Raw genomic sequence first — 22,441 nt, forward strand, 5'->3', positions numbered from 1 at the left:
TTTTAGAAGAAATTGTAGTTGTTGTGAGAACTCACTGGGATGCATATGGATGCTGAGTCTTAAAAATCAAAACCCATTGACTCACTTCAAGAGTGGTAATTCTAGCAGTAGTCATTGAAATGACATTTAGGTGATTTTTCTGTAGATACAATAATTATACATTAAAGTACTAAGCATTCTACTATTCTATAAAATGCTAACGAACAGAATCTGGAATTAAGATAGAATCACTGCCAAAGTATGGAACAATTCACTGACATAAAAAAGTAAATTTCCAGTATTTCTGTTGCCCTTCAGCGTGAGAAGTACAGTTCATTAAACCTCAAGTAGTTGTGCAGTTCTGAACATTCAAAAAGTTGCCCAAAGTATATGTTGAACAGCTCATTAGAAAGTATCTTTCCCATCAAATGGGTGAGACTTCACTTTCACCTTATAGTATAGAACTGCCCTCCACACACAGTTCCATGAACTTCTGTGAAAGGTATCATGGAAAAATATCAGAAGAGAATACTTACATGTAATATGCATTAGTTTTTCATAACCCTTGAAAGAGTTTAACTTACAAACATTTTCAAAACAACTTGTTATTTTGTTGTGCTTTGGTTTATTTTTAATAACTCCAAAATTCAGCATGGGGATAAACCACGACAATGACCACCCATCCTGTGCAGATGGTCTTCATATCATGTCTGGGGAGTGGATTAAAGGACAGAATCTTGGAGATGTTTCATGGTCTCGGTGCAGCAGGGAAGATCTGGAAAGATTTCTCAGGTATATCATTCAAGAAAAAGAGCTCTTACTGTATGTCATTTACAGATAGTAGCAACAAATATAATGAAATAACAAGTTTTCAGTATTTTTACCACTTCTGTGGGAGATATCTGTTTGTATAAACCATTAAAATAATTTTAATTGTAATGAGCTATATGATATTTGACAGATTGATTAAAATCTGATTTCAACACTTAATTGTATTTTTATATTTGCATGTGTTAAGGTACATCATTATACTTATATATATTATATACATTTATATATGTGTAAATATATTTATATTAATATCATAATTATTGAAGAATGCTGGACAGTGAATGGCCTATGAACAATATAGAGATTCTCTGATCTATGTTGTACTGTTTAATATCAAACCATGCAGTATAATTACATTATTTCAATTTTTAATAGAAATTTACTGTGAAATATTTACTACAGAATAGTATACCCAGAAACTAAATTAAAACATTTAGTTTCATTTGTCTGGGTCTGCTCCCTAAAGCTCTATTCCTTCATTAAGTTTAAACAGTTAAGCAGTTCTCAAAGGTCTGCTTCATGACACTGGATTAGGTAGTATAAGTTAGGTATATCAGTTTAACACATTTGTAGTGAATCTAGACAGAAATCAAAACCATGATTTGGTGCTTTAACAAACAGGTTTAAGTATTTTCCTTTTTCTTTTTCTTTAGTTTTTGAGAAAAGTTAAATTTGGCTACCAACTCAGAAATGTATTTTTTAAAACATATACATATGTAATTTGAAATTATTAATTCGAGGTCCTCAATTCATATTTCAGATACTTTGAGATGAGAAAAGTAAGCTACACACCTGCCTATGCATTATAAATTGTCTATTCTTTATAGCTGTTTAAATCCGTATCCAAGCCTTAACCAGTTCCTTAAATTTTGCACTAAAATATTGTCCATCACTTTCCTGAAATTCCTATTGTAGCGGATAAGTTATATTGTCTTTCTGCAAATGTGCAACATGAGAACACACCATTAACTTTTATCAAGTAACCATATTAATTTGTACAAAGTCATTTCTCTGAATGACAGCAAAGTGCTGCAAATGAAAAATCTCAAGAGTCTATATTTTTCTAATGTCAAATGCATGTTTAAGTCAGCGTGACAATCAGACTTTTTAGGATTGCTCAGCATATGAATCTTTGCATATTGCCAGGTCAAAGGCCAGTAACTGTCTGCTACAGACGAATCCTCAGAGCCTCAATTCTGTGATTATTCCCTCCAAGCTCCCAGGAATGACCTACACTGCAGATGAACAGTGTCAGATTCTTTTTGGACCAACAGCTTCCTTCTGCCAAGAAATGCAGGTAAGGATGAGTGTATACTTCAGGAAATACACCTACCAACTCATTTTTAATGTGAGGGATATTTGTGTGTATGTGTTTGTGAGAAAGGGAACATAGTACCTTTCAAAAGAGAAGTTCATACTTTGCTTTCCCAAGTTAATACGAGTATTTTCGGTTTTTTTACCTCGTAAGTCTTGATTTGGATCTCCAAACATCCTGAGTCATGTTGTATCATATCATACCACTGGTATCTTCTCTGTACTTTGGAAGAAAATATAGTGTGAAGACACCTTGTGGCAGTGAACGGAGTATTTGCAATTTATTTCACTTGGGACCAGGTTTCATTTGCAGGTTCAGTTTCATCACATTTTGAGTATTGAATTTCCATATCTGACCTGTATGTATACCTGCATACAGCAGTAGAGTATACCTCCGAGCATATGCTGCCACCCAGCAGTCCCTCATGAGCCCAAGTGGAGTTCTGCAATACCATGGCAGTAGGAGTTCCAGTACTTAAATGAGTTTGCTGACATAGCTTCATGTCATTGCATGAAACAGTGCCACTATATGTTAATATTGAAAAGACAGATTACTAAAATTGAATAAGTCCTGATGAATTTAAGGCCCAATGCTAGCAGACTTCATATTGAAGAAACATTTAAGCACTTTAAGTATGGTTTTAATAGAGAAAAATCATCCTTCTTTAACGTCAACAGAGCAGGTGCTAAATACGCTGGATTCCTCAAGACAAGATGGATAAATATTACAAAAATGCATAAAGAATATGGAGTATGAACATGTCTGATAATATAGCGACTAGAAGGAACTGTGAAATAAAATTTCATCAAAGACAGAGCAATCAGCCTGGAAATGTCAGGAGTATTTAATATGAAAGCATAATTCCTTACTCCAGTTCTTCAGTTCTCTTTGTCTTTCCCACTTGGGCATAGTACTCTTTTTAGCAAGTTTCAGTGAAAGTAATAACTATCCTAAAGATTCTCAAAGGAAACATCGCAATACACATATGACTAGTGCATGCATAGTGAAAAACACAAAAGAAAAACTGAACAGGAGCTGTAGGATACTACACAGTTATTATTCAAAATAATAGTCTTATTGAAAACATTTTGACTCTGACAGATGAGCAATAGAACTCAGTGCAGCAGTTCTACGGATGTTCCTAATTACTTCCAAGTGCTTTTTTCATTAATTTCAATCTGTTTCTTGTTTTTCAGTACTTTGTTTTCAATTACAATATGTTATTTTGATTTCTCATTCTCTAGAAACCTATTTGGAACAAGAAAATGGTACGTTAGCCCATTACTTCTTATAGGTCTTCTTTACCAGGTAGAAGAGTTTAAAAAGTAATTGAAGAGATACTCAGACCTGGAGACTTGCTGCTATATAATACTTTCACATGCTTTTCACTTCTCTAGACACTTCTCCTTTAATACCATTGTGCTTAGATGTTATTCAGTCATTTAAATTCAGGTAGCCAAGTGGTCCTGAGCCTGTTATGTTTCATTCACAGATTCTTCTCTTCAGGTCCTGACTCCAAGGTTTCTTTGGTTTTCATTGTTATTTTATAAATGTTAGAAAGTTAAATTCAGTTAAGGCTACCCTGACAGTGTTCAATTATTTGCACTGAGAGTAGTTGTTCATTTCTAACAATCTTCAATCATTTTCTCATTTTTTTGGGAATTTTTTATGTAAGAAGACTTATTTTGGCTAAAACACTTATCCTTCCTTTTTTCTGCACTTCCTGGGTCATTACTTTAGTAGTTAGTTTAAGAAAAGTAGTAAATATTATTATTAAGATACCATTGTAACTTAAATGCAAAGATAGGTATGCGGGCTTGCTTTGAAGAATGAACCTGGTAATGATGCAAGACAATACAAAAGGCCAGAGGTCTTTTTAACTAAAACCCTGCAATTTATTTTTCAGTTTTCTTCATAAAACGTTTGTTGCTTGATAACCTTATGGTCTTACCTGTAAGAAAAAGAAAACTTTGTAATAGTTTCTGAGAAAAGGGCAAAGGGAAGAGCCTTTTGTTGTTTCACAAAAATCCTCTGCAAAACTGGGAACCCTGAGCCGGAAATCATTTAAACAAATACTGAACCACAAAATTATTGTAATGCATCTTGTTGTCCACAAGCCAGGAAATGAGAAAGAAACATAATCCTTGAAGGTTCATTTAAACTTCAGTAAATCCACCAATTTATAGCCCATATGGATACATTCTACTTGCTGAACAGTTCGTGCATTTCAGTGTAGCTGTGAGAAGATTATGAAATACATCAGAGTTTTAGGGTTTTTGTGACTGGAAGATAATTTGATGAGTAGACTTCAATGCAGTCTTTTGCATTAAGCAAGTATGTAACAGCTTTTCAAGAAAGAAAACAATTGAGTAGTAATGGAAAATAGTTTTCTTAATGATCTAAAAATAATCTACAAATAATCTTACTGAGCAGCACTTTACTATCATTTACAGTCAAATTACATGGCAACCTCTCAGAAACAGTTCAGATGACAATGATTTTCCTTGGTTATCAAGAATTTCTCTTTATAATTTAATAGTCATTTTGCTAAAGCAAAGGATTGAAGGGACCATTGGGGGCCTACTCCCACATATTCTTGAGTGAGCCCCTCCCACTTATCTTTCATGAAAAATGTCCAGACTTTTTTTTTCCTTTTCATCTTTATTTTAAAGACTTTTCTTTCATGCCCCAAGCAAAATTTATAGAGCCTGAGAAAGTGTGAGTGGATCTCAGAATGTAAGATTTACACCATGTCGCCATGCTTATCTTGTAAGGGAGCCAAGTTTGCTTTTATGCCCATGATGTCTCACATAAGAATCAATTAGACCATAACATTGTTTCACATAACAGATAATGAGATCATGGCCCAGAAGCTGTTCTCCATGATTAAACGTGATTGTAGAACTTGACAACTTAATATAATTGTTGAACTATTAGATGCTGACTTTTAAGATTAAAGTCCAGGATGCGAATGCTATCTAGTCAGTTCCGCTAAAACAATACTTGTCATAACACAGCTGCGATATTTGCACAGAAGTGGAAGACTGGTTATATTTCATGATGATTTTTAAGGCATTTCAGGGAAAGATCACAATGAAAAGAACAAAAGTCATGAAATATTACAGCCCTGGTGAAATATCTGTCCTCATCTCCACCACCACACTCTAAACAATCTTGACTTCACACAAATACATTTCTGAAATGTTCTTTTTGTCTGTGGTCTTTCCTCTCAACTGGACCATCTTTGCAAATACTTATATGGTTGGAAATGCATCCTTCTGGTGCACACAGACCGCCTTACTTTTTACATTAATTAAAAAAAAAAAAAAAACCTACCCCAAAAGCTGGAATAACTTCTGCTATTTCTGTAATACATTGTCACTTTCATGTTGTATTTTACAAGATTTTGCTCTTAAAAATTCATTCTTTCAAGAAAAACAAAACAAAATACTTTGTGTGTGCTTAGCAATATTGTTTTCCAGTGTACGCACAATTAATTATTTTACAGATTGTGAATATCTAATAATCACATATATAAGTTTATCATCTCCAATAACCCTTACTTCTCTGGCTAGTCTAGAAGTCTTTAACGGCTGTTGAACTATGTTTGTGATAGATACCTGGTAAACCTCTGTGTGTGTTAATAGCTATTTTGATTTTGACTGAATCAAACTTTGTTCCCAGAGGAGTAAGTTTCTTGTTTAAAAGTTTATGCTCAGATTTTGAAGTGATTGTAATATTGGCACTGACCTCCAGATTTTGTTAGTTTTCATATGTGCATCATGTTTTTTCCCCAGACATATGCAGAAATCCCCAAATATCAAAAGTTAAATGCTAACAGTAATTCTCATTTCTCTTACTAGCGCAGCAGCAATACAATTTGAAGAATAAAGAGTAAAGAGTGATTTGTGATTTGTAAAGAGACTATTTGTGGTTTGACTGAAATGGAAAGCCCAAAAAAACCTTACAAGTCATCCTCCATTTCTTTGGATTGGGGAATCACAAAGTCTAGGATGAAATGTTATAGTAATATTAAATGCTTATTTTTAAAATTGCCGAAGAGAAACAAGTGGTTTTAGAATACAGTTCACTTAAGGCTCAAAGATGTTTCTGGCTGGGGAAGTTATGTTCATGGTTCGTAAGAAGGTGGTACACAAGTATTTGCAGAAACATGCAGATATATACAAAACACTTTAGCAAGTCAAATGTCTTTACTTGATTTACTTTACACAGCTCAAATGCATTAATGTGGTCAGGTACCCAAATCCTTGTGAATCTGACCTCATGTTTTCCTGAGTTTAGAAAAGTTGTTTCCAGATTTGTAAGGAACTGTAAGTTTGTTGTCAGCCATTTTACAATGATATAAGATTTAGGGATATTAAAAAAAAAAAAAAAGAATCTTAATTAGAAACGTTCAATTAGCGTATATATTCGTGGAGTTATTCCAACAGTATACATTTCAAGCCTGGTATGGAAACACTTTGTCATGAACATCTGATACTTTGTCTCATTGACATTGTCTTCCAAAACTGGCCCAGAAATTTTGCTAAGTTTAGTTTTCAGCTTTGAAGGTATATCTTACAGTGCATGTTAAAAATAAAACAACAAAAAAACCCCGAAACAATTCTCCCATGAACAAGCACAGAAATTAGAGCTTGATATTTTAAAGATGCTTGTTAAAATAATCAAGGAACGGGATAAGACTTCTGTAGCTATATTGTAGGATATACATAGGCTACCAATTGTCTTATTAGTTCAGACCGCTGCAATCTTTGACTTTTTCTGAAAGTTGATGCTACGGACATTTTTACATGCAAGACTCCCACTGGAACTGTGCTGTTCCCTGGTTTAGACACAATCTTTTGTTGAATTACGTTTCCTGTGCCATAAGTCTTTTTTCCAGGTAGCATAAGATTTATCCCACATTTTAATGCATGGTGTAAAAGGCAGAGACTCCTACTGGATTTGCCAATGTAACAAATAATTTCAGTTAGAAAAAGTTCTGGCAACCCTGATTTCAGAAAAGCAATTGATCTTTATGTTATCCTGCCTGCAACCTGTCTCCTGATCCTTCTTGCCCCTGTTTGGGAATACTGTACATATTTGTAGGGAATCGGTCTGCACATGCAATAACATTCACACTGCAACTGAACTTCACATTCCCTCTGTACTCATCCACCCAGTTTACTGTAAAGACAGCAAGGAGAATGAAGTCATGACTGAAAATCATGGGAGAAGGAGGACTTTTTAGAGGAAAACAGGGAAAGCTGCCAAGGAAATTGGAGGCAATGTAAGCCAGCATTCTTCAAGGCTCAACTTTCTTTTGAGGAACATGAAACTATGATGTTCTGATGCTGATGAAGAGGGACAGAATGAACAACTTTTCTTTCCACCTCCGAAATTCACCACTGACAACAACTGCAGTCATCTACCTTCTCTTTTTGCCAGCAAAAATATTTCACCCTGATTTTTCAGTTTACTTTGTGTCTTCATTGTGGATATCAGACTTGGTAGCTGTCTTGAGGTATTTCTACAGGAACGAAGTAAGATAGCAGCAGTCATTGGAATGGTATTAACAATGGGGACTTGGAAGTCCTAGAGCAGTATGATTAGTAAAAGCCTTAAGCAGAATTTGTGCACTTTGGGATTTGTGCATGTTGGACCTGTCTTTAAACATACTTCAGTACCATCAAACTGTTAACTTCATGACAACTTTAGTAGATTGCACGCAGAAAGCCTTGCATAACAGATTTTGCGGTTATCTGTGTGTTTGGTTTTCAGCATGTCATTTGCACTGGGTTGTGGTGTAAGGTGGAAAGTGAGAAGGAATGCAAAACTAAACTGGATCCACCAATGGATGGAACAGACTGTGACACTGGAAAGGTATGTTTCTGGTAGAAAAGCAATATAAATGATATTGAACACCTAGCAGTTAAGGTAACAAGCTGAACAGGTCTTTGTATTTGTTTAAAGTTCTTGCTGCTACCTCAATTATAATAAAAATCATATATAGCTGATTATATTATATATATGATATATGATACATTATATATTACATGTTACATATTGTATGTTATGATTTAGAAGTACATTTCTCTGAAACAGTGAATTAAAAAAAGCCAAAGCCACGGATGTTTTGATGCTTACATGGTTTTATTTCAAATTTGTTCTGGTTTTGTATCCTATTTATGAACGGAATGCCATTACCATAAACAGAAACATAAGCTTTCAAAGATAGATACAAAGTTCTCAGCTATGATTTAAGATTTAGAAATCATCTCACCAGAGGGATTGATACAGTGTGTTTATCACAAGTGATAAACTTTGTAAATCAACACTTGTAGTGTCAGTGCATTTAAAAGAGTGATGTCATTACAAGTATGCCATCAAAGACAAAGTTAATGGTCACCTAAAGTCAGACTTAAATAAAATGTCCTTCAAGAGCTTTCATGTTTGAATAATCTCTGTCATCTGTTTATTTAACTGCAAATAAAGATAAATAACCACAAGCAGATAATAGAGAGGAGCATGGATATATGTTGGGATTTTCATACTATTGTCCTGACAGCTGTCTCCCACAGGAGTGATTTGCTCTTTGGGTCATATTACATTCACCAGAACTGTCATCATCACCCTACAAAAGTAAACAAGTCTATAAATTGACAGATAAAATGTTCGGATAACACCATTTTCTGTACTAAGGGAAACACAGGACTTATTCTTTTTAATATCTTTAAAATATTTGCTGCAAACTTTTTATTTTGATAAATGTGTGTAGTTGATATTCTGTCTTGATATTTCTTTCCAATATCTGGAAAGTAAGGGACTTTTGTTTGATGTTGCAGTCTTTACACTGAGACTAAAATCCATGTTATAGAATGAGGAAGCAGTCCTCTTATTAAGACCACTCAAAATTTTCCCTGTGAAACCATTGCCATCGTGAACTGGGCACCCAAGATTAGTTTGCGTTTTGCACATTAATGTCTGACTTGTGAATGGAGATAATAGCAACTTGTTGCAGAGGACTCATTCTAACTGTGCGAACATTATGGTTAATGACATGGGTCATAGGAAAGTCCAACGATGGAGGTAACACTGATCTCTTTATTGTAGAGCTTAGCTAGCAGGGAGTAAATAATTACGACCAAGACAAAGTACCCATTCTCATTCGAACATGTCATTGAGCCTTGTGCCAGGCTCAGAGATCTCTCAATTATGTCTAGCAATAAAAAGCTAAGCAGATATCACTGAAACATTTCAGAGGATTAGAAGTGATTATTCTTCTTTTGTACTGTATTATCTGTCCAAGATGAGCTGCAGATTACACAGATCACTGGATTTGTTTTGGTTTACTGATACTGCAGAGATGGAGTATTGTTGCCTTGTGCTCTTCTTAGGACCTTCTGAAGAGAGGGAAATTTCAGTTGCACAGCCTGTCCAGCATGGTTGATTTTAAGTCAAGGATTTATAAGCATCCCTCAGAGTCTACATTAGGCAGATGTCATCTCTAGGAAAAAAAAACATGTTGCCTGTTACTTTGGAAGGAATATCTTTAAATAAATCTGAACATTTTTGGTCTCAAACATACAAGAGCGTAAAAAGATCTGTGGTATAATTATGTCATCATTGTAATGCCATGATTTAAGGAAAAAAAATTGAGATTAATTGATCAGTGAAGACCAGTTTGAAACTGCAGGTGGAGTTTAAAATATCCAGGTAAGGATTTAGCACAGACAATGTGACAGCAATTCTAAAAATTACAAAAGCCTTTACTGACTGCATTGGTGGCATGTTTTCATTTCCTTAAAATATGAGACTTCTTCATGAACTTTATCCACTGATAGCAGTAATTCACAAATAATTCAGAGTGCAAAGAGAAATGGGTTAAATTACTGATGTTAATGACATTAAGTGTTCATTGTTTACTTGTAGCCTTACTGTTTTGCAATAGCTGAAATTTTGTCATATGTGGGATGGGTATTCAGGTGGTATAAGTTGTTAAAGTACTAGTTTCTGCAGAGTTATGATTCCTTACACTAGATATGGACATGGTTTACAGAGCATAATAGTATTAAATTGGATATTTTTTGAGTGAGAAATTGCAGTTGTCCTAGAAAATGATACATGCTAACAAGATTATTGAGGTAATTATATGATTTAAATAAATACCAGAAATTCTCATCTTTCTCAACACTAGCTTATTAAGGCTTCTATTCTCCCTTTGAATACAAGTTATGAATAAAATATAATTTTCTCTATTACTTGTAATATCTCTTTCAATTGAAATTGTCACTGGATGATCAGTGACAATGCAGTTGCTGATAGTTACATGGGAGCTGTAATTGTAGTTCACTGTAACAGTGAACCAAACATGTCCTGAGGTCAGCCCTGAACACTGTGCTGTGATCATTTTTACAACTCAGCTAGAGGATGATCCCTGCAGTGGGTTTGGGCTGGATCCAGCAGCATTTTCCTAAGAAGTGCCCAGTCTCAAATAAAGGGGACAGCATGATCTGGGGATCAGAGAAAGGTCTCTGGCTTTCTTATTTACTAAGAGAGAAAAAAAAAGTTATGGGCAACAATAGGAAAAAAAGCGTTCCTGGCTCAAACCATGTATTGAACAAAATGTTTATTTTATGCTTCCTGTGTGCTTGTGGAACAGTAAATTGTTTTGCATATGACTTGATTTATTTACTTAAGAGCTGAATTTTCACCTAGCAGTGTAAGGCTGGAGAGTGTATCAATCGGACCTCTTTTGTGGAGCATATGGAAGGGGAGTGGAGTGCCTGGAGCCCTTGTAGCCGTACTTGCAACACTGGAATCACCAGTCGACAACGCAAATGCCCTGGGTAAAAACAAGTTCAGGTTTCCATTGCTGTTCATCAGAATTTCTGAACAGAATTTAAATCTTATGAGTACAGAAGCCAGTCAAGATAAAGTTCTCCTATACATAAGCAATTAATTTTTTCATCAATACTGAAAGACACTTAGGAGAATAGGTATTTGTTGTTGGTTCGGGGGTTTTTTTTATTGCATGGTAACTCTTTTTATCCTCTTTTCTGCTTCTGTCAAAAGCTTAGATAATATTAATGTGAGAATGCAGCTTTCTTTTTAAGCTTCACCTGAAAAGACAACGGAAAATTAAATTCATAATTTTTGAATTGCAGAGCTAAGTAATGAAGACAAGTGGAGAAGAAAGTAGATGGGAGAGGAGGAAAGGGAAGAAGAGGGGAGGGGACAGAAGAAGAATAGAGAGACAGAAAAAAAAAGGAAGGGGAGGGGAAGAAAAGAGAGGACAGAATTGAAGGGGAGAGGAGAAGAGGAAAAAGGGTAGTAGGAGGGGAGTGGAACAGTGCAGGGCAAGTCAGGGAACAGCTGATGACTTAAAATAATAGAACAAAGGGAAAAATGAAGAAAGAGGAAAGTAACAGATTTGGGGGAAAAATGATGACAGGAAAGACAGAGGGATTAAAAAGAGAAATCTGCATAATGTGAGGAAAATTTGGATATGGCAATGCAAACCCATGGTAGTCTAACAGAAGCCTCAGATGTGCAGAATGCCTTCATATTTACTGACATCTAAGTGCCACTGCCAGCTGTATGCCTAAAAGCTACTTCCAGAATTTCTGATATCTCAGTTTTGCTTTCATTTATTCATTTTTCCAGGCAAGGTTACAAATAATTAGCCCCAGTTTCTGCAGTTCTCAGTTCTTTTGAATTTGTTCATTAGGACCTGCAAGCACAACTGTAGAGACCAAAAAGAAACAAGATACATTGTCTGAACTCTGCAACACCACACTTGTTAAAAAGGAGAGGTAGCAAACCAGCAGGTCTTGCTTTCTTTCAGTGGCACCTTTGCCTCTGTCCAGCTAGAGAAAAGTCACGTGAACTATATCAAAACTGAAGTTGAGGTTCTCTTTACTGACTGCTCCTATTAGTACTAGCACTTGTTTGGGGCCAAGTGTACATTATGGTTTAGCACCCATGACTCTTTGTATGTAATGAAACCAGTACAAACAGAAGGCAAACGTGCTTTGTTCTGTGACTTTGATTTTTTGTGGGTGATTTTTTAATGTTGTTTGTCAACAAAAAATATTTGTTATTTAAATTTGTGTATAGCATAAACTGTGCTGTAAGTTTGACAAAACATTTAAAACAATAAAGCATTATATTTATGCCATCTTTTCTAGTTCAGGCCTTGAAGCAGAGTGTCATGGTCCCACGATGCAGTATAGAGTATGTGAAAATCCTTCTTGTCCTGCTGGCGTGCCTGCCTTCAGGGACTGGCAGTGTCAGGCTTTCAGTGCCAGATCTTCCTATCAGAAGCATGTGCACCAGTGGCATGCTGTCATTGATGATGGTAAGTATAAACCATCACCACATTCTTATCATCTGCTCATAAAGCTTATATATTGTTGCTATTGTTGTTGATCAAGACAGATAAAATAAAAACTAAAGCAGGCAAACAAGCCCAATCCAAAGGTTTTTGTCTGTTTTCATTTCATAGACAACATCTGGTGGAATTGTTGCATGTCCTGAATATTTTGTCTTATATTCCTATTGAATCTGTCCTTGATGTGTAACGACTACCTTTGAACTGAAATTCGGTATCAGTTTGGTCCTGTTTAATCAGAAATGAAGTATGAAGTGCCTCGGAAATATAGCTTTCTCGAGGAATGCTAAATCCTCAAGCTTGCATAAATCAGTTATACTTCTACCTACAAAGCTGAAAAGACAATACGGATATTGTAAACTTCTATTTTTAAGGAAGGAGATACTACATTTAGCATAACACTCGAGTATTTCACATACCGGTGTTTGATTTTGGCTTAAGTCCATATGTAATGCATACTGCATACTTAGGTAAGTTTTCTATAAATCCTAACAGCTGCTTCATGCAAAGTCCAGGCATACTGCATGCATGCTTCAGTGTAACAAACTTGCTTAGACACCGTACCATTAGGAGCCTGCTCAAGTAGGAGTACAGTGATGTTGAGCTTACAGTATCTGCACAGATAATGTTGGTGTAAAATATCAGCAACTACAAAACAAACCATTATACCTGAATTCTTGCTAGGAATGTGAACAATAGCTGCCATTCCACCAAATTTTCTCTAAATTTTTATGTGACTTATTTACTCTAAAACCAAAACCAACAACAGCAGTAACAACCAAAAAAGTAAACAACAAAAAAACCCAACCAAACACGAAAACATCAGAAAAACTTCAGTTATAAAAACAGTTAATTTGAGAAATTAATAAAAGCACAGCAACTGGTGTTAAGGAAGGGCCTGGAACAACACAGGAGTACTGTAGGTGTGTGTTGTCACACGTTATTGCCATTTATATTTAACTCTTACAACAAATTATCAGAAACCATTAGAAAGCACAGTTTTTACGAGAACTATTTTCAGAATTCTGAAAAATATTAATTTCTTATCAAGAACTTAATATAAGTCTAGATAAACAAGGATTGATTATTTTCTTTTAAGCCTCTTCTCAAGGTGCAAAGTGAAAACTTCTGAGACTATTTTCATTAGGCTTCTATATTAGCTCATTTTATAGTAAGGAGAACTCCATTTTTTTTATAGGTGCTCATCTAGTGAATTAATTTTTTACTTTTTTTACTTTTACTAAATTTTATGTTATCACAGGAACACATGATTTATATCCTAAGGGGTCAAAAATTTTCAGCCCAACTTTGAGACCTTCAGTCATCTGATGAAAAATCTTGATACTCTCCTGACCCATGTTAAGGACTATGGATGATTGCTTTCATCTAACTTTGCTCTGAGAGATGCTATTGTCCTGAGTTTGTCCTTCAGGAGACATAAAAGTGGACGTCAGCTGAAAAGTTCCAGTATTACAGAAATACATTGTTCTCAAATCCTTAATTATTTGCATTTAGTCTTTAGCAGACACCACTTGCACACCGTGTCCAGAATAGTTGCTGTGCTTGACTGAGGTCTCCTGTAGTCTGTTGAAGTTGTCCTGTGTTGTTGAGTTACTGTCTTTTTGAGTTCAGTGTCCTTAAAATAATGCTTACAGTTTTAATTTTGTATTACTTCCAAAAATGCTGAAACATCCTTGAAGGTTCCAGGGAACTTTGGGATTACTATTTAAGGAGTATAACAGGAATGCAGAGGGCACAAAATCAGGCAGAGACTTAGGCCTCTCAGCTGGAGATGGTTTGTGTCTGACTGGCTTCACATATTGGCAAAAGAAATCACATCTGTTTGCACCAGAGGCTGTGTCAAATTTAGTAAATTAAATGTGCCCAGAACACTCTGATGTGTAAGTCAGCTGGCACACAAGTCCAGTGTCTGTACATTTCAACTTTTTTTTTTTTCTCTAAAAAGGATGGTGACATCCAAACTGCTTTTTGGAAACAGTCCTTTGCAGATGGCAATTTCCAGTCTAGACCAAGCTAGTGCTAGTTAGCACATGCAAAAAATTGTGGCATAGACTGTTTTACAGTTCAGCTGTATAGACAGTAGAATTCCAGTGCCCATGAATATTTCCTGGAACTGTTTAATTCACTAATAAAAATGTACTCCAGGAATCCAGAAGTCAGTATGAAGTCAGACTGGCATAGACTGTGTCCAAGTGAAATCAGTTTCAAGTTCAGGATTGACTCTATCCTTTCAGAAATGTGCAAGAGATTTAGGAATAACTTCTGAGTTTTACACTTGTGAATAAAGATATGAAAAAATCATGTCATTTTGTACTCAGTTAACCACTGAAAGGAGACAGATCATTTTATTTGGTATTACTTTGGCAGTGTTGAAGCAAACTTCATTATTTATAAGTGATGACCATTAGGAATACATGGATACATAGGATAGTGTTACTTTTTTATTCCCCTTCAAAATTAAAAATTAGCAGGATGTTTTCGAAATGTAGTAGAAAATTGCCTGACCTTGGTAAAGATGTTAGAAAGAATGCAGATCAGTTTTCTATCTTTTTTTTTTTTTTTAATGAGGACTTTTTAAATCAGTGTATTTTTCTTCCTACAGTGTCTCAGTTACTTGATTTTTTTTCTCTTTGACCTGCATATTTAGCAAACCTAGAAAGTGTTAAGTTTCTTTGTTAAAAAATATTCATGATCTTCCAAATATATAGCAGAATTAAACTATAGATTACAACCAAAATATTCCACAGCTGTAATGTGAATATTCTTAATTGCACAATGAACATGACAGGAGTACTGTGTAGGAAAGTTTATAGCGCCAGTAAGCTCTAGAAGGAAAAAGAACTTGGGTTTTTCAAACAGCTGAGAAAAGAATCACAATCTTTTTGTTTTCACTGTATCTAAGATAACTTGTTATAGTAAACTAGATTTATGCCACACAGATAAGCAAATACCAGTTTTAAAAATAATGTTGATAATAATGTTGATAAGAATAATTTTAAGTGACCTTTTACCAATCTGGTGTTTTCTTCTATTAACTGCTACCACAGAAAAGCCATGTGCCTTATTCTGTTCACCAGCTGGAAAGGATCAACCAATTCTTCTAACAGAAAAAGTGATGGATGGGACTTCTTGTGGCCAGCATGGGTTAGATGTCTGTGCAGATGGTAGATGCCAGGTATGTATTACTTGTTTCAAACCTAGGTACACAGTCTCACATATGCTAGCACATGAGTTTGTTACACATATGTGTGATAGCATGTTGCAATATGTGTGACCAAATCTGAATGTCTCTTTTTATGGCATATTGAAATATTTTAAGCTAATTTTACTCACTCCAGTGCAGTATGTGAAGCAGCTGATGGATTAGCTTGGGAAATGTGTATCTGTGATGATAAGGATACTTAAACTGCTGCAGAGTGGAAAATTAGTATAACTGATTTACTCTTGTAAGGTAAACCTCAGCTTTCAAGAGGTTTGCAAATTTTGCCATGGAGTGTAGGTATGTATATCTAATTCTGCCCTTTTCAAGAGTTCAAAATTTTACATATAAAAGACCAAAGAGGCAGAGTAACAGGTAATAGTAATAACAGAGTAGCAGATAATTAAAGCTGAACACTTATGCTGTTTCTCACACTCAGAATTCATTTGGTTCGCAGTTCTTTTATTGCTTTTGTAGTGTATCATATGGAAATTCTTCTACATAAAAATCCATAGGCCTTTTTTCTTTCTTTGTCTGCTTCTCATTGGAGACATTAAATTCAGTAAAAAAACCAACTTCTAACACAGGTACAGCATTGCTAGATACTTTAATAACTTCAACAAATCACTTTATAGATGCATGCATGCATAAACACATGCAAATATATACATGTAGGTATAGTTATCCTTTCTTGAGCGACTTAAGTGCATGAGGAAAGAATACTTTTGAATACTTGTTGATGGGGGCTTTAGCTCACTATGTAACAATTGTAGGTGTAAATGAAAAGATGATATATAGACCATTTTTATCAGAGGAAAAAAAAAAAAAAGTTGTTTTTTGAATGTTTACATTGTAATCAGTATTTTGAAATCTTTATTGCTTTTTATTGATTCTTTATCAAACAGCCTTGAAGTTTAATTGGTTTCATCAGATGCATTTATACAGTGCACAAGATTACTCTGTGATGACTTCTCCAGACTTTGATAGGCTTTTACTTCATATCAGGCCAGCATATACTAAGTGTATTCCTACTATCAACTTACCATTCGCATTTATTGATAGAAATGTGTCTAATATAGTGATGTGGAGGTGCTTGATTAAACTCAATTTGTTTTATACTGAATGCTTTTTAACAGAACACAATTTATATTCCATATTCCAGATATGTTTAAATTCTATTCGAAATTTAGGTTCAAAAACATTAGGTTGACCTTAGACAACACGTTACCACTTTGACCCAGCAATGTGCACTTGCAGCCTAGAAGGCCAGTCACATCTTGATTTTCATTCAAAGGAGTGAGGCCAGTAAGTCAAGAGAGGTGATTCCTCTCTCTACTCTGCTCTTGTGAGACCCCACCTGAAGTACTGCATCCAGCTCTGGAATCCTCAGCACAGGAAATACATGGACCTGCTGGAGAGGATCCAGAAAAGGGCCAAAGAAATGATCAGAAGCATGGAGTGCCATTGCTGTCGTGTCAGGCTGAGAGAGTTGGGGTTGTTCAGCTTGGAGAAGACTCTGGGGAGACCTTATTGTGGCTTTTCAATGTTTAAAAGGGGCCTATAAGAAAAATGAGGAGAGACTTTTCAGCAGGGCCTGTTGTGATAGGACAAGGCGTAATGGTTTTAAACTAAAAGAGGGGAGATTCAGGCTGGATTTGAGGAAGAAATTTTTTACAAGAGTGGTGAAATATGGGATGCGCCACCCCTGGAGACATTCACGGCCATTCTGGCTGTGGTTCTGGGCAACCTGATCAATTGGAACTGTGATCTCAGCAACCTAATCTGCTCATTGCAGGGGGATTGGGCTACGTGGCCTGTGAAGGTCCCTTCCAACCCAAACTATTCTATGATTCCATTAACCTCCCATATTTTGAGTAGAAAGTGGTAGAGTTGCACATGTTGCAGTTGCTGAGCAGGAGGGCCTGTGAGGCGTGTGCTGCCCAGGGTGAGGTGGGACCACCGTTGTCTTTCTCTTGAAGAGCAGCTGATAATGTTAGGCAACCATATAGGAAGACTGAATGCAACAATCTACATAAAATCACAGAAAAAAATTACCATGGAAGTGACCTCTCTACATGAACTACTGGAACTCTCATTCCATTCATAGCTAGATCATGTGAGTTAGGGTGTCTTGCAAAAGGGAGAGATGCCTGCTACTAAAGGCAGCTTTATGAAAAACATGGCCTTTCTCACAATAGCCTTATTTTCTTCTCCCACAGAAATTTGGCTGTGATGGTATATTAGGTTCCCTGGCTCGTGAAGATCATTGCGGTGTATGCAATGGTAATGGAAAGTCATGCAAAGTTATTAAGGGGGATTTTAACCATACCAGAGGAGCAGGTAAGTCTGTTTATCTCAAATAATAAGAGAACCAGTAGCAGTTTGATTACTTTGAGCATTGGGAAGTATAAAAGGTGCACTTCTTTAAATTATGTCATTCCTCACAAGGACTTCAGATCCAATTTCATTAAGATAACAAGACATTTAAGATAAGAATGCATGAGTATCTCTAATTAATTGCAAATTGTTTCAATTATAATATAAGGAGTTATCTAATTTGTCTTCCCTTACAGCACATTAGTTCATAGAAGAGTCTGATTTTTAAAAAAATCTGTGAAACTAATATACCATAAATTCCTCTAGTTTAGATTGGGAATTACAGACCAGTCAGTCTCACCTCCGTGCCTGGCAAAATCTTGGAGCAGATTCTCCTGGAAGGCATGCTAAGGCAAATGAAAAACAATAAGTGCTGGGTGACAGCCAGCATGGCTTCACTAAGGGGAAATCCTGTTTGACCAATCTGGGGCCTTCTATGATGGGGCTACAAAACTGATGGACAGAGGTAGAGCAGTTGATGTCATCTACCTGGACTTGTGCAAAGCATTTGACACTCTCCCACATGACATCCTTGTCTCTAAATTGGAGAGACAACAATTTGACGGATGGACCACTCAGTGGATAAAGAACTGGCTGGATGGCCTCATGCAAAGAGTTGCGGTCAATGGCTCAATGTCCAGCTGGAGACCAGTAATCAGTGGTGTCCCTCAGGGATTGGTGTTGAAACTGGTCTTGTTCAACATCTTTGTTGCTGACATGGACAGTGGGATTGAGTGCGCCCTCAGCAAGTTTGCTGATAAAAACAAGTTGCATGGTTCGGTTGATGCACTGGAGGGAAGGGATGCCATCCAGAGGGACCTTGACAGGCTTGTAAGGTGGGCTGATGCCAACCTCATGAAGTTTAACCATGCCAAGTGCAAGGTCCTACACCTGGGTTGGAGCAATCCCAGACACAGCTACAGGCTGGGCAGAGAAGAGATTCAGAGCAGCCCTGCGGAGAAGGACTTGGGGGTGCTGGTTGATGAGAAAATGAACATGAGCCAGCTTCATTGTGTGCTCACAGCCCAGAAAGCCAACTGTATCCTGGACTGCATCAAGAGGAGTGTGACCAGCAGGTCCAAAGAGGTGATCCTGCCCTTCTACTGTGCTCTTGTGAGACCTCACCTGGAGTATTGTGCGCAGTTCTGGTGTCCTCAACATAATTAATAAGGAGATGTAAACCTTAAAGCCATTCATATCAGGATTTGAATGTGTAGAAAACAGAAGACGAGGATGGAGCAAAAATATAAAACAAACAAACTAACTAAAACAAAGGAAAAAAAAAAAACAAAAAAACCCCACAAAACAAAACAAAAAACCAAAACCACACAACAGTGGAAGGGTGCTTGGGTTTTAGTGCCTTATCAGTTGCCTCCACACTCACTGAAGTCGGAATCCCTTTATGGTCATCCAGAGGTGATGGTGACACTAAACTGAATGTCCAGACACAACTTCAGCTTCAGCCTCAGCCTGCTCAGCCTCACTAATTCTTGTTACATTTTACTTTCGTATACTTTTTTAATTTTATATTATGGTGTCTATACTACACATAGTGCACAGTTTCATAGCTTGCTTCAGTATTTTAGGAGAACCCTCAAAGCATTACTATATATATATATATATTATAACTTGTTACATTTAAAAAAATAATTAGGGGAGACAAAATGAAAAAATGTATAATATTAATTTTTCTACACTTCTTTATTTAACTTGGGACATCTGGTCTCATGTTTAGGTTATGTGGAAGCTTTAGTGATACCTGCAGGAGCAAGGAGAATCAAAGTTGTGGAAGAAAAACCAGCTCGCAGCTATTTAGGTAAATGACATCTACTTTGGTATTCATGTCCTTTTTTGGGCAACACTGAAGAGTGCTAGCTAAAGATGCTTATATGATTTAAAAAAAAAAAAAAAAAACAAACGAACAAAAAAACCCCAAACAACTGAGTGGGAAAAAAAAATTCTGTGAAATATATGCCTAAAGGAATTTTGTAGAAATAACGAAATAAAAAAATTGTAATGGTTATAGCACCATTCTTCATATAGATTTTATTTTGAGCTTTCATCTCTTGTCATTTTATTTAGAGAAACATTTCAAAGAATGTATCAGATGATTTAAGAAAAACTGCATACATTAACATTTTCAATTTTCTGTATTGAAAACACTAAAGAAAATATTTCACATTAAAAATAGCAAAAAGAGTTTTATGCTGAAACATGTAATGATTTGTGCTCAGACAACAAAAAAACCCCCACACTGTCCAACAGATAGCAAACCACCACCAAAGTCAAACAAAATTTGTAAAATCAGACTGAAAAAGCAGAAAAGTATTTCTTTGCATTATTTTGAATTGTCTGACTGTTTTAATGGACAAATTTAATCACAATGATTTTTTTTTTTTTTTTGAGGAGGAGGGGACATTTGGGGTTTTTTTGTTGTAGTTGTTTGTTTTGGGTTTGATTTTTTGTTTTGTGGTTTTGCAGTCTAGGGGTTTTTTTCTTAAGTATACACTTATATGAAATTCTTTTTCATTGATTTTTTTTTTTTTCTCTCCTTTTAATGAGTTCTGAAGCTGTTGTGTTGGAGACTATGCTTTGTTAGTATTATTGTTAACAGTGTGTGAGTATCTGAAGTACCAGAAATGGTGCTGTTCCATGCCCTCCTTAAGTTTAAACAGTGAGAGACGTAGTATGAGAAATAGGATAATGAAGTGAAGAATTCTCTAGTTTAATCACTGTTCTTAGTTCTGCTCAAAATTAAGGTCTACATTTAAAGAAACTTTTTTGCTGAGTGTTCTCAATTCAGAGCATTCAATGGAGAGAATTCAGAAGATGTTCAATCTTAATTATGACAGACTAAGTCATCAATGTGTGAACCTTGGTTTATCATGGGGTCTGCATCTGTTGTGTTAAGATATAAGAGGAGATTTAGAGATCTCAGCTATTTCAGTGTTCACCATTGGACAACAGATGTGGATATATGAATGTCCAATCAAGTTGGGGTTTTTTTGTTGTTTGTTTTTTGTTTGGGTTTTTTTTTTTCCTTCAGTGTCTACCATGTTAACATATGTGGACAACAGAAATACTATTGTACTATTGGTTTTAGTTGTTTTGTTGGTTTTTTTTTAAATAATGCAAAAATCAGTAACTGTTGGAATTGTATTTAGGGAAATCAGTTCCTTTTTTATGAGTAGGAAACTAATTCATCCCTTACCTTAAAAAAAGGGAAAAACTATGTAACGCTTTTCGCACTCATGAAATAATGTCAGTCCTGCTGCTTATTTTTGAAAGCTGCTAATTAGCTTTTAATTGCTTGTCACTTCAATTTTACTTTTCTTAATTTCACTGTCAGTCTGAATGAAGATCAGACAGTATTTCACTGCAATATTTTTTTATTAAGCCTTTCTGGGGAACCAGGAACAGGTCTGTTACAGCATTTCAAATGAAAACCTGTGTTGTTGCACTTTTTTGGTTTACTAGCAGAAGGTATTTAAACTTTCTTCATTTACAGGAGATGTATTCTGAAAGCGTAACAGTTTAAAATGAAAAGAAGTAACATTTTAAATGGGAATATTTTTTTTTGATAGGATGAAAGTTTTGGGGAGAAAGTGTATATATTTCCTATATTCAAAATACTTTGATTAAAAATGTGAAACGTAATACAGATTAACTTTGTGATTCTGATTTGTTTTCTCTTACAGTTCTCTATGCTAACTTTGTGTTGCATAGTACTTTACATTTCTGTACTTCTTTCTCTGTACATTTGTCTGTACTCCATTTCTCTGAACACATTTTAGCATTATGGTTTTCAAATAATATAGCTCATTATACAATTAGTAATTGTATAATTAGAGATATAGCTGGAAACACAATTTAATCCAGTATACGCTGAGAGCTGTGGTTTACAAAGTAGTAGCTAATTCAAACTGAGGGAATATTTGATCTCTGTTGTATAGCACAGGTCAAATATAGAGGGAGTCAAAATGAGATACCCTTCTCTGTATTTAGCTCGTGGTCAGGAACCAGAGTCACTATGATCTGAAAGCTGCGATGATGTTGCTAAAGTGATGACTAAACCTACAGCGCACATCAGTAGCATCATTGTGTGATTGTGCTGTTGAAGCAAATCTTCAGAGGAGTTGTACCTGACCACCTCAAATATCTTCTTTATCAGCATATACCACAGTAGCAGGATCTGTGGCATCCTAGGAGAAAAGATAAGGTGTAGGATGCAGCTGCTTTTTCTGAATTGATTGATCTGTTGTAGTCTGTCCCATATACTCTCCCCTGTGGGGAGGAATGAGCAGTGATATAGCCAAACATTAGGTAT

General features: G+C 35.7%; 1 protein-coding gene across 2 annotated transcripts in view; it reads left to right on the plus strand.

The window, feature by feature from the left end:
- Window positions 1-22,441, plus strand: part of ADAMTS19 (ADAM metallopeptidase with thrombospondin type 1 motif 19) — a 145,846-nt gene that overhangs the window by 87,395 nt on the left and 36,010 nt on the right. The window contains exons 9-16 of one of the 2 annotated variants that reach the window (XM_061378761.1): window positions 631-771; window positions 1,957-2,107; window positions 7,907-8,008; window positions 10,844-10,974; window positions 12,316-12,485; window positions 15,587-15,714; window positions 17,958-18,078; window positions 19,850-19,930. In XM_061378761.1, the coding sequence (XP_061234745.1) occupies window positions 631-771; window positions 1,957-2,107; window positions 7,907-8,008; window positions 10,844-10,974; window positions 12,316-12,485; window positions 15,587-15,714; window positions 17,958-18,078; window positions 19,850-19,930 (1,025 nt within the window). The remainder of the gene's footprint in view (window positions 1-630; window positions 772-1,956; window positions 2,108-7,906; window positions 8,009-10,843; window positions 10,975-12,315; window positions 12,486-15,586; window positions 15,715-17,957; window positions 18,079-19,849; window positions 19,931-22,441) is intronic. The other variant, XM_061378849.1, reaches the window with a different exon arrangement.

The sequence above is a fragment of the Neopsephotus bourkii genome, unplaced genomic scaffold (assembly GCF_033783945.1).
Source record: "Neopsephotus bourkii isolate Nb327-2 ecotype Australia unplaced genomic scaffold, CSIRO-AGI_Nbou_v1 NB_30, whole genome shotgun sequence".
NCBI lineage: Eukaryota > Metazoa > Chordata > Aves > Psittaciformes > Psittacidae > Neopsephotus > Neopsephotus bourkii.